This window comes from Sinocyclocheilus grahami, unplaced genomic scaffold, assembly GCF_001515645.1.
Source record: "Sinocyclocheilus grahami isolate Dianchi unplaced genomic scaffold, SAMN03320097.WGS_v1.1 scaffold28.1, whole genome shotgun sequence".
Lineage (NCBI taxonomy): Eukaryota > Metazoa > Chordata > Actinopteri > Cypriniformes > Cyprinidae > Sinocyclocheilus > Sinocyclocheilus grahami.
This window is the reverse complement of record NW_015505207.1, coordinates 2,275,935-2,286,888: the sequence shown is the minus strand read 5'-3', so window position 1 is coordinate 2,286,888 and position 10,954 is coordinate 2,275,935. Positions and strand designations below refer to the sequence as shown.

Genomic DNA, 10,954 nt, shown 5'->3' with positions numbered 1-10,954 from the left:
AGACTGTCCTTGCAAAGTTGGAATTGCCCCACTTTATAGAAACAGACAACGGCATTGTAGGCTACTCTCACAGGAAACAGTCCTCAACCTCCGCAAAATGTGCATCACACATCTGAATATTTGGGTTGAAGTGTTCTGGAACAGTGTTGTAAATACAACTTAACAACTTTGTTTGGAAGGCCAAACAAAGTAGTATCGCTTTCACAACGAAACACGGCGTCAGACATGGCGGCCTAGAGTGAGCAGAGGCCGGGGGATAAAGTGAGGAACGGCCTGAGGGCTAGAGAGCAGAGGCGGCGGATTCGACGAAGGAGCGTCCGGTGGATGCGTGAACATTTGGGTGGCGTTATGCAAATCTTCCCACATAGTGATGTAGACGTGGGGGTGTGTTAGAACTAGCCGTTTTAGGTAGGCTTGGTTAACTCTTAACTTTTATAAAGAATATCTCTTTGGATTTGAGACTTTAGTCTTTGCAACTTTACAGATCTTCTTTATGCACCAAGAGCTTGTAACACTCCAAAGAGAAAGGAAAAATTGAAATCGCATCATATGACCCCTTTAATGGTTTTAAATCCGATACACAGCTGGACTATAAATGCTTTGAATCATGCACGATTGGGTGAAACTCTAAAAAAATTTTTTTTTTTTAAAATTAAAAAAAAAAACTCATTTCACTCCGGAATCAAACAGGAAAATTGTATTTGTCATGTGAAGTGTGTTTTTTTTTTATTTTATTTTTATAAACAATGTTGACAGATGCATTGGTAAAATAATAACTAGACTGTATAATTTAATAACCTTATTCAGACTAATGAAGACTCTTTGCTCTTTTTTTTTTTTTTCTTCCTTTTCAGTTTGTCTTGAGTGGTGTCAGTTTGATTTGGTTTAACCCAGTAATATCTTTGTCCTCTGTGAGCCACAGTGTCTCCTCACCCTCTGGGCATCATACCAACCTCTCCATGGCAACCATTTCGGGGCCACATGTGAGATTAAATTCAGTCAGAGACTGTTAGTGTCTTAACACGAGTACTGTACCTCATTTATCTGCCGTTACACTTACTAGTTATGGTAGATGGACTGATAGTTTGACCTATTAATAATGGTGTCTAAAGCAATGAACATTTGCATGACTTATTTTCCTGAAATATGGCAAAGATTTTGAGGTTGCATTGGTCATACAAAACATGTGGGACTCGCTATCATTTTCAGACCTGAGGTTATTGGTGCTGTTTCACTCCTGGGCTCCAGGATGTGCCCCGCTGGATTCGCTGGCCTGCTGTTACCACCAGGGTGCGCTGTCCATGCGCGTGTCCAGGAAGGGTCAAGTTGTCAGTGCCCTGGAAGCTGATTGGCTGGAATTGACCGCAGCTTACTACCGCAAGGGCTGGTCATTGGTCGACTCCTTTGTATACTGGGACACGCCTAAAGGTAGTTATTGGACTTATTTTTGACTCCTAATTTGATTCCCTGAGCTGGTTGTTTTTTTTGGCTGAAATGTTTGTTTGTGAAAGGAAGATGTCAACATCCTGTTTAGCTCTTCCTAAGGAAGATTTAATGATTATGATATAAGGAATTAACTTTATTGTTTTTAGCAAACCAGACCCCCTGTTGTCTTTTTTTTTTTTAATTTTTTATTTATTTATTTTTTTCTCCAAGTATATCTTTTCATTCTCAGGAGTCCTCTTATAATCCCCATCTTTATTCATCCTTCACATCTCTCTAGCTTTAACCAAAGCCATGTTTCCCTTCTCCTGTCTCCCACCAGAAATAAATTTAGAGCTCACGTCCCTAACCTCACGACCATGCTTCCTGTTTCGCACCAGACTAATAGGAGCTAAATCAGATGGGTGCGTGTGTGTTTGAGACATCTGGAGCTTGTAAAGTTACTATGAAAAGCAGTTTACAAAGTAGCTCTATAATCTCACTCACTTTCTTCTCATGTAATATGTTTCCATATGAATACAATATTGTGTGTGGGGGGGTCGGTCATTTGGAATACGCAAGATTTTAAATAAAATAAATCTCGCTCTCACCAAAGATACACTAGAAAAAGTAACGTTGGGAAATATTACTGTTAAAATAACTGTTTTCTGTTTTAAAATGTCATTTATTCTTGTGATGTTGTTCATTACTCCAGTCTTAAGTATGACATGATCTTTCAGAAATTATTAAAATATGCTGATTTGGTGATTTCTTATTACCAATGTTGAAAACGGTTAAATATTTATGTGGAAACATGTTTTTTTTTCAGGATTGTTTGATTAATATGAACTTCAAAAAACAGCACTTTAAAAAAAAAAAAATGGAAATCTTACAAATATATTTACTGACACTTTTGATCAATTTGATGCATCCTTGCTGAATAAAAGTGGTATTATTGTTATTTTTAAATCTTACTAACCCCAAACCTTTGAACAATAATGTGCATGTTGTCTACCTGTATATATTATAAAGGATGTATAATTTTAATTGCAAAAAAAAAAAGACCTCTGTAGCGTCTGGACTAATCAAACACACAATATATATTTTGTTTTTATATTTAACAAATACTCTGTACCCCCCCTCAGTTAACAAGCCATACGAGGACCCATGAACCCTTCCCCCCGGAATGCGTAACACCCCAGGAAGCCGAAACAGGCCCCTTTGTTGCATGGAGGCTTAGATCTGCTGAATATGCAAATGGTTTCATAAATTTCATTCCTTTTGTCTCTTTTTTGTACTGAGTTAAGCGTTAACCCTTTCCTATACCAACTGTGTGTGTGTGTGTGTATGTTAGACCAGTTTGTGTTTATGTAGGATGTTAGACCAGTTTGTTTATGTAGTATGTTGGACTAGTTTAAGTGTTTAATAAAACCTTACTTGTATCACACTTGACGTGTTCATTGTTTGCTCATAACCGGAGTCACTAATCATGCAGATTTACGCTACAAGCTTGGTAGAATTGTACAGTAAGAAAGTTATTTCCCTTAACCAGGAAATACACGTGCTTAGAATTGACATGACAGTTGACCCTGAGAGGTCAGCTAAATATCTACAGTGGATCTAAAATATGAATAGTTAATTATAACTAGTTATGGTTAATTATTCATATTTCACATGAGCTGATTCATTACACCTCTGTATTGTTCCCAGTGTTTGCTCCATAATCTTTTATCCTCTCATGTTGGTGCACATGGATTTATCTTGCTGTCATACAAGTAGTTCAGTTTCATTATCTTTTGTAGGTCATTGACACACTTCCAGCACTGACTAAATGAGACCTACAAATTATGTCTGCGGTTCAGTGGGTGAAAATCTAGAATAATCAGAATAAAATGGTCTCCTGTATTAAACAGTCACTTTTATCATTCAGATCGGAGTACTAATGATAAAAGGATGCATTTGAATGATTAAATTAACATTCAGACGCACATGTACAAATCTAGCTGTGACTTGTCATTGACTTGCTTCTCCAGTATAAAGTAGATTTTTAATGGTTGTTTTTACAGGTGAGCCAGTGCCCAGGTCTCTAGAGGGGCTGTTCGTCTATGAGGAGAAGAGCACAGCGCCACCTGCCAATGACACGATTGTAGTGGAGCAGTGGACAGTTATAGAGGTGTGACTGCATGTATGAAATGTCTAAAATGTGTCACTAACACATGAAGGAAGTTAAGTGTGTGCCATTTTTGTGTTGTATTTTATGATTTCCTGTTTGGGTCACAGGGTTCAAATGTAAAGACGGACTATGGTCCTCTGCTCCGCACGTTAGCAGAATTCGGCTGGCTGCTCACCTGTGTGCTGCCCACCCCAATTATTCGCCATGACAGGTGGGGCCCTCACAGTGCAAGCCATATAATCATGTTTCTTTACACCCCATCACCGTATCCCAAACTGACTGCTTTTCTTTTTCTGCAGTGAAGGGAATCTCGCCACCAAGCAAGTTGTTTTCCTACAAAGACCCGTCAAGGGCCAGACGGTACCACAGCACAGTCAGGTACCTGTTGCTAATGTCATTTTAAACAATTACATTTGCAAATCTGTGGCTTTTCTAGTTATTTAGTCGAAGACATATTTAAAGAACAGAATTGTCTATTTACAGTCCATTTTTGTGAGGAAGACTAACTTTTAAAGTGATGGTTCAACCAAAATTAACTTAAAATAACATTGAACAACCGCTCCCAAACCATTGTTATTTTATATAGATATATACAGTGGGTACGGAAAGTATTCAGACCCCCTTAAATTTTTCACTGTTATATTGCAGCCATTTGCTAAAATCATTTAAGTAAAATTTTTTTCCTCAATGTACACACAGCACCCCATATTGACAGAAAAACACAATTGTTGACATTTTTGCAGATTTATTAAAAAAGAAAAACTGAAATATCACATGGTCCTAAGTATTCAGACCCTTTGCTCAGTATTTAGTAGAAGCACCCTTTTGATCTAATACAGCCATGAGTCTTTTTGGGAAAGATGCAACAAGTTTTTCACACCTGGATTTGATCTGGATTTCACACCATTCCTCCTTGCAGATCCTCTCCAGTTCTGTCAGGTTGGATGGTAAATGTTGGTGGACAGCCATTTTTAGGTCTCTCCAGAGATGCTCAATTGGGTTTAAGTCAGGGCTCTGGCTGGGCCATTCAAGAACAGTCACAGAGTTGTTGTGAAGCCACTCCTTCGTTATTTTAGCTGTGTGCTTAGGGTCATTGTCTTGTTGGAAGGTAAACCTTCGGCCCAGTCTGAGGTCCTGAGCACTCTGGAGAAGGTTTTTGTCCAGGATATCCCTGTACTTGGCCGCATTCATCTTTCCCTCGATTGCAACCAGTCGTCCTGTCCCTGCAGCTGAAAAACACCCCCACAGCATGATGCTGCCACCACCATGCTTCACTGTTGGGACTGTATTGGACAGGTGATGAGCAGTGCCTGGTTTTCTCCACATATACCGCTTAGAATTAAGGCCAAAAAGTTCTATCTTGGTCTCATCAGACCAGAGAATCTTATTTCTCACCATCTTGGAGTCCTTCAGGTGTTTTTTTTAGCAAACTCCATGTGGGCTTTCATGTGTCTTGCACTGAGGAGAGGCTTCCGTCGGGCCACTCTGCCATAAAGCCCCGACTGGAGGAGGGCTGCAGTGATGGTTGACTTTCTACAACTTTCTCCCATCTCCTGACTGCATCTCTGGAGCTCAGCCACAGTGATCTTTGGGTTCTTCTTTACCTCTCTCACCAAGGCTCTTCTCCCCCGATAGCTCAGTTTGGCCAGACGGCCAGCTCTAGGAAGGGTTCTGGTCGTCCCAAACGTCTTCCATTTAAGGATTATGGAAGACGTTACAGAAGATTATGCTCTTATTTTCTTTTTGTAATCTTAGCCAGATCTGTGCCTTAGTATGTATGTATGTATGTATGTATGTATGTATGTATGTATGTATGTATGTATGTATGTATGTATGTATGTATGTATGTATGTATGTATGTATGTATGTATGTATGTATGTATGTATGTATGTATGTATGTATGTATGTATGTATGTATGTATGTATGTATGTATGTATGTATGTATGTATGTATGTATGTATACATACACACACTGTATTTATTAGTATATTGAATTGGCTTTTATTTGTATTTTATTACTTTAGTAATTTTGTGCTGTTAGTTTTCAATTGCTTTTTAGGGTTGATTGTTTTATTTCCGTTTTAGTTTTAGCTCTTTTATTTCAGCTAGTTGTCAAGGCAACTCGTCTTATTTAGTTGACCTTGAATTACTAAAATAACTAAAACTGATTAATAAAAACTTAGGCATTTTAAAAAAAATCTAATAAAAATGACAAATCTATACATTTACTAAAACAAACTAAAGTGAAAATATAATGTAATTCAAACATCAACAAAACTATATTAGTTTATAAACAATACTAAAATCGCATTTCTAATTTGTTTAAATTGATTCAAATTTTTTATATTTTATTTTAGCTTTATTAATGTAATAGTTTTTTTTTTTTTTATGATTTCAGTTAACAATGTAAAAAAAAAGAATAAAAATACAAATCCATTAAGGACATACATCTTTTGTTTTCTAAAGTTTCCCAAAAATTGAGAGATCTTATGACACATTATTTTGTATCTCAACCCTTTTGTTTTTGTTCCTGAAGGGATCTACACGACGAGAGGTGTGTAGTCAGTCTGTGAGTCGAGGTGTGGATGAACCGCACACACAGCTGTCGTCTCCATGTTCAGGGGGAATCGGCGGTTTCCCCGTATTTGGAGGGGGGTATCCCAGTGCACTGTCCCATTTAGATGAGGGAGGATTTGAGCCAGACGATGGGGCTGCAGAAGTCACCTGTATGTGATGGACCTACTCAAAGATGCAATTTCTTTTTCAAGTTCTGTCAGAAATCTTTGATGATTGAGAGCGGCAACTGGCCTAAAATTGACCACATCACCAGACCACAAGAGATTTGTGTTCCTGTATTAGAAACCGACTCGTAGCACTTTTAACATTTTGTAAATTATTTTTTAACTAGCCATAACGTATCATAGAGGTCGGTTTTATTTACTCTTGAAAGCAAAGTTTGTGCAATGATACTTTGATACAAAGTATCAAAAATAGCACTGAAATTCACTGTTACTTGCATCAACAGTATTTCGCAGCACTTGCACAATACCACATGTTCACATCACATTTGTCTCATGATCAAGCACCAACATGATATTTTCCTCATCACTGCGAGTGTCCTTTCCTCACTGTTCATTTTTTTTGCTGTTCTTTTTCCTGTTCCTGTTATACTCCGAACCAGCTGACAATTCAGTTGTTTGTTCTAACACCTGCAACAGTTCAACGTGACGAACTCAGGAACTGAGTGTCCAAACAGTCCCTCTGCAGGCGTTTACTTGGTGTGCAGGTTTGCATTTTCTTGCAGAAATGTTCCAGGACTTGGGAGTCAAAACATCAGAAATGCTCCATTTAGTTTGGGATGCCAGTGTTTAAGGGAAATGCATATGCACTGTAAGCCTACAGCACTTCAGAATGGAATCCAAGAACTAGCCTGTACTAAACGCAGAACTTGATGCTGTAGTCTGGTTTATCAGATCTGTGCCATGTGTTCAAGTGGTGCTAAAGCTGAATTTGTATGTTAAACTCCTGGGAATTTCTTCACACTATCTAAAAGGTAATACACTTCGATTTGCATGTTAAGTGGCAGCATTTCCGTTTAATAACTGCTATGGGACTATGAGCAGGGTACTTTCTTTTGTTTGCTATAAACTGACTCGTTCTCCTCAGCTTGGTGGTCAAATTCGATTTATCGGGCTGGATTTTTCAAACTGAGCTGCAGTGGTGCTGCTTGTGCCACATTAGAATTTTTGTAGAATTTTAACCACGTTAAGGGTTGTTTTTCATGTCTTACGTTGCCTTGACAATGTTTATCCCTCTTTGAGAAATGGCAGAATAGAATAAGCACATTTTAGTTTGCAAAACAGACTATCAAGCTGCTGTAAATGTTAAAGCCACGGTGAACTGAATGAGATGTTTCTTCAATCCCAGAAGCTGAGCTCAAGCTGTTTAACATTATATTCTAATATACCAGAACTGATCAGTATTATTTACCAACTGTAGTATTTGTATGCGTTTCAGACAGTTTTTGTAATGTTTTATTAAATGGGTATTTACCTCGTATTAAAGTGGATGTTTGTGTTGTCACTTAGCAGTCGAACATGGCACATAAAGCGAATGCATAAACGTAGACTAGGTTCAAGTCTTTTATTAATAATTGAATCTGCTCATGAAGGTCTTCCTTCCTATGTACTTGAGATCCAACTTCAATTTTGTGAAGCACGTTTTACAAAACATCTTACAAATTCATGATGTACTGCATTTATATGAAGAAAAAGCTGTATTTATTTATAGTAGTTAGAAGTTGGAATAATTGAGTCATCATGCGGTGAAATGGAGCTCTGTAAGGGTTGAAAGGTATGAGCTGCAAAAGGTTTTAATTACAAAATTTAAAAAAAAAGCCTATTTACTAGTTATATCCCCCACCCCTAAACAAGAGGGGGAAAAAATGGTTTGGGGGTCCATTAAAAACTCCAATTTGGTTGTGTTCAAGCAGTGCTGGAACTAAATTCCGCAGGAAAACGGATCTCCAGAAGAAGCACTGAACACCCCTGCTTTAATAGATGTTCAATAACTCACCGGCTGGGAAAATACTTGTTGCTGTTGAGAAGACACGCAGCTCCGTCGAGAGTGTGCCTCGTGTAGTCAATGGCAGGGCACTGTGAGCCACCGTAAACAAACAAATCAACATAAGACACAATCATCCATATTTTAGCTTCAGTCTGTTAAGAACTTCATTAGGGCTGCAACAACTGATCGATAACAATCGCTGGAAAATAATCAACTAATTTGATGATTAATTTAAACACATTCAGTGCATGAAAAAGATAAAAATAACATCTGGATTTTTAAAAATCTGATTAATCAAAAACATCATCTAGAGATTATGCAGCCCTAAATTTCATACATGGGCACTTCTATTTTTTTTTACTATAAAGCTATTTTCAAATGCAAACTTTGAACTTGGATCAAAAGGTCACAGAGACACTCACCTCTTTGGGAGTCTTATGGGCAGCACACAGAAAGATCCACTGCTCAGTGGCAGTCATCTGGGTACACGTGTCAGGATGACACTCATTCTATTGAGCAAAGACATCACACATCATTCTACTGTCTTCATAAATATCTGAAGACAAATGTAAAGACAACCTGGTATGTGACAAGGAAACGTACTTTACTTTTAAATTAATAGTGCAGTGCAGAGTGCAGACTATGCGAGTTATTTGTGATATAACAGTGCGATAAAGTGTAAGAAAGATAATTACCTGCAGTTTAACTGCTAAGCCATTGAGCTCCAAACAGAACTGTCTATATGTATATACAGAACATAATATTTACAATTTACACAATACAATAACAACTCCCAAGACACAGCAACAAAGAGCATCTGCCATCTGATAAACATTTTATAGACCGACTTTATATTGTCTTTAACTACTGTGTACTAACATTTAAATAAATATTACCCATTGTGTTCATACATGCTTTTAAGTTGTATGTATATTTTAAAAATATTAAATTCTGTAATTGCATGGATAATTAGACTGTTGACCCTACCTCTCAACACACCCATAAACCTGACTGTGCTACAAAACTGTATCTCAGCTCAATAGCAGCAAAAGCAATTTGCAATACAACTAACACAAATCATTATTTTGTCATCAAAAACTATAAGCTATGTGTCATTACAACACTACATGATGTGAAAGACGTTCATGTGAAGGAGGTTCAGACTAATAATATACCTGAGATGTTCATATTTCCACACCCCCTCATCCTGTCCCTCTGGAGGCTCCATAATCTTCTCTATGTTGGAACAGTCTGAACGGATGTTCTGCTGGATATACTGAAATGCAAAAAACAACCATTTATTCACAATATTAAAAACACCGAACAGAAATGAACAAAATGACTTCAAAATGTAATGATCTTCAGCAAATAACTTCAATCTGTTCCTCATACAAAGATACTGTACTACTTAAAGGGCATTAGAATATGGTGCAAAAACCACATTGACCATTTTTAGTGCTTTTTTTGGTCACTTTTTGGAGCTTGACAGCCTTTGGCCACGGTCTGGAAGAGAGCAACTCTCAGAAATCTTTAGTGATTCAATGACGTAAGAAAACAGTCACCTGTTGCACTGCCAGTGTGCTGTCCATCTCTTCAAAAGACTCATCAGACCAGTTGTAGAAGTCCTAATAATGAATTAAACAACCAGTTTTTAAAACACATTCATAGAAACAACACTAGAATATTTAAGACAGTTCAACCACTGTTAAACAATTATTGACAGTATGTGTGTGCGATACACACACACACACACACACACACACACACACACACACACACACACATATATATATATACTTCAAAGCTTTTAGACAATTTACAAGTGTTTCTACGTTGTTACCATAGCTTGTACCTAACGTTACCTATAGGTACAAAAAAAACATGGTAAAATGTTCCAATGGTTCTGTCAATTTCTTTATATATTAGTGACTGAACGCAGCAGTGTATAATACCTTAAAGCTGTATGACTCTGACATATAATCGTATATCATGTTAACTATGTTTTAAATAATAATTTAATGTATTTGAGCATCAGCTGTGATGCTCATCCGGGTACTGCTAACGTTAGCTGACTGCTGTTTGCCAAAAAGCTAGATCGTGAAAGCCTGGCATTCCGGACGCTTCCTGCCTCATACTTCACTACACATACAAGTACTTCCAAAAAAGAACATAAATCCTATCATGAATTAAACTGAACAAGATATTCAGCTAAAACCCTCCAGTTGAGAATCATTAGTTTTCTCGGCTAACTGCTAGCTTAGCTCCTTAGCATATCTGCAGCTTCCGCTCGCAGGAGAACAAATCGTTTTTATGTAAATATGATATTAGAATATACTCTACGAACAGATTTGAGCTTGTAAAACGCTTTCAAATGTTATTGGCTGTTCATTTCACCTTCGCCTTGGTGCCTGGTCTATTCCTCCTCAGAACAGCTGTGCCCTCCGCCATGACCATCTCGACAGATTTAGAGTTTGATTGACAGCGCGCCCCCAATGGACGAGTAGAGCTACTACAGGAGGAGCTCAGATACACTGACCACAACAAATACTGTACAAAACATTTTCACAATGTCTTAAAAGTATTTATTTTATGTATAGTATTTTTTTATCATTTATTTTGAACTGCATTTGAAACTGTTTATTTGACCTGGGGCCTGTTGCATTAACACAGCCAATACGTAAATACTTTATACTGTGTCTTAAAGTTAAAGGGGTGCTATTATGCGTTTTCACTTTTCAACTTTAGTTAATCTGTAATGTTGCTGTCTGAGCATAAAAAAGATCTGCAAAGT

At 37.6% G+C, this 10,954-nt stretch overlaps 2 protein-coding genes across 2 annotated transcripts in view; one reads left to right on the top strand and one right to left on the bottom strand.

Moving 5' to 3' along the window:
* The window catches only part of LOC107569700 (raftlin-2-like), an 18,754-nt gene extending 12,086 nt beyond the window's left edge, over nucleotides 1-6,668 (top strand). The window contains exons 5-9 of the mRNA XM_016255840.1: nucleotides 1,210-1,428; nucleotides 3,489-3,595; nucleotides 3,703-3,806; nucleotides 3,895-3,973; nucleotides 6,134-6,668. Of these exons, the coding sequence (XP_016111326.1) occupies nucleotides 1,210-1,428; nucleotides 3,489-3,595; nucleotides 3,703-3,806; nucleotides 3,895-3,973; nucleotides 6,134-6,331 (707 nt within the window). The 3' untranslated portion in view covers nucleotides 6,332-6,668. The remainder of the gene's footprint in view (nucleotides 1-1,209; nucleotides 1,429-3,488; nucleotides 3,596-3,702; nucleotides 3,807-3,894; nucleotides 3,974-6,133) is intronic.
* A 1,172-nt stretch (nucleotides 6,669-7,840) lies between these two features.
* LOC107569690 (MOB-like protein phocein) lies at nucleotides 7,841-10,669 on the bottom strand. The gene is made up of 7 exons (XM_016255830.1): nucleotides 10,558-10,669; nucleotides 9,726-9,788; nucleotides 9,339-9,439; nucleotides 8,859-8,901; nucleotides 8,586-8,672; nucleotides 8,173-8,252; nucleotides 7,841-7,934 (listed from the first exon to the last, which is right to left on the bottom strand). The coding sequence occupies exons 1-7, from the start codon at nucleotides 10,615-10,617 to the stop codon at nucleotides 7,856-7,858; spliced, it is 513 nt and encodes a 170-aa protein (XP_016111316.1). The 5' UTR covers nucleotides 10,618-10,669; the 3' UTR covers nucleotides 7,841-7,855.
* Between the last annotated feature and the right edge of the window lie 285 nt (nucleotides 10,670-10,954).

Excerpts from the sequence above, each read along its gene's own strand:
- LOC107569690 (XM_016255830.1), bottom strand. The coding sequence starts at position 10,617 with ATGGTCATGGCGGAGGGCACAGCTGTTCTGAGGAGGAATAGACCAGGC. Across the intron at positions 9,440-9,725 it reads GCACACTGGCAGTGCAACAG|TATATCCAGCAGAACATCCG; the intron begins GTGACTGTTTTC and ends TTTGCATTTCAG. Across the intron at positions 7,935-8,172 it reads AACAAGTATTTTCCCAGCCG|AGCTCCATTTCACCGCATGA; the intron begins GTGAGTTATTGA and ends CAACCCTTACAG.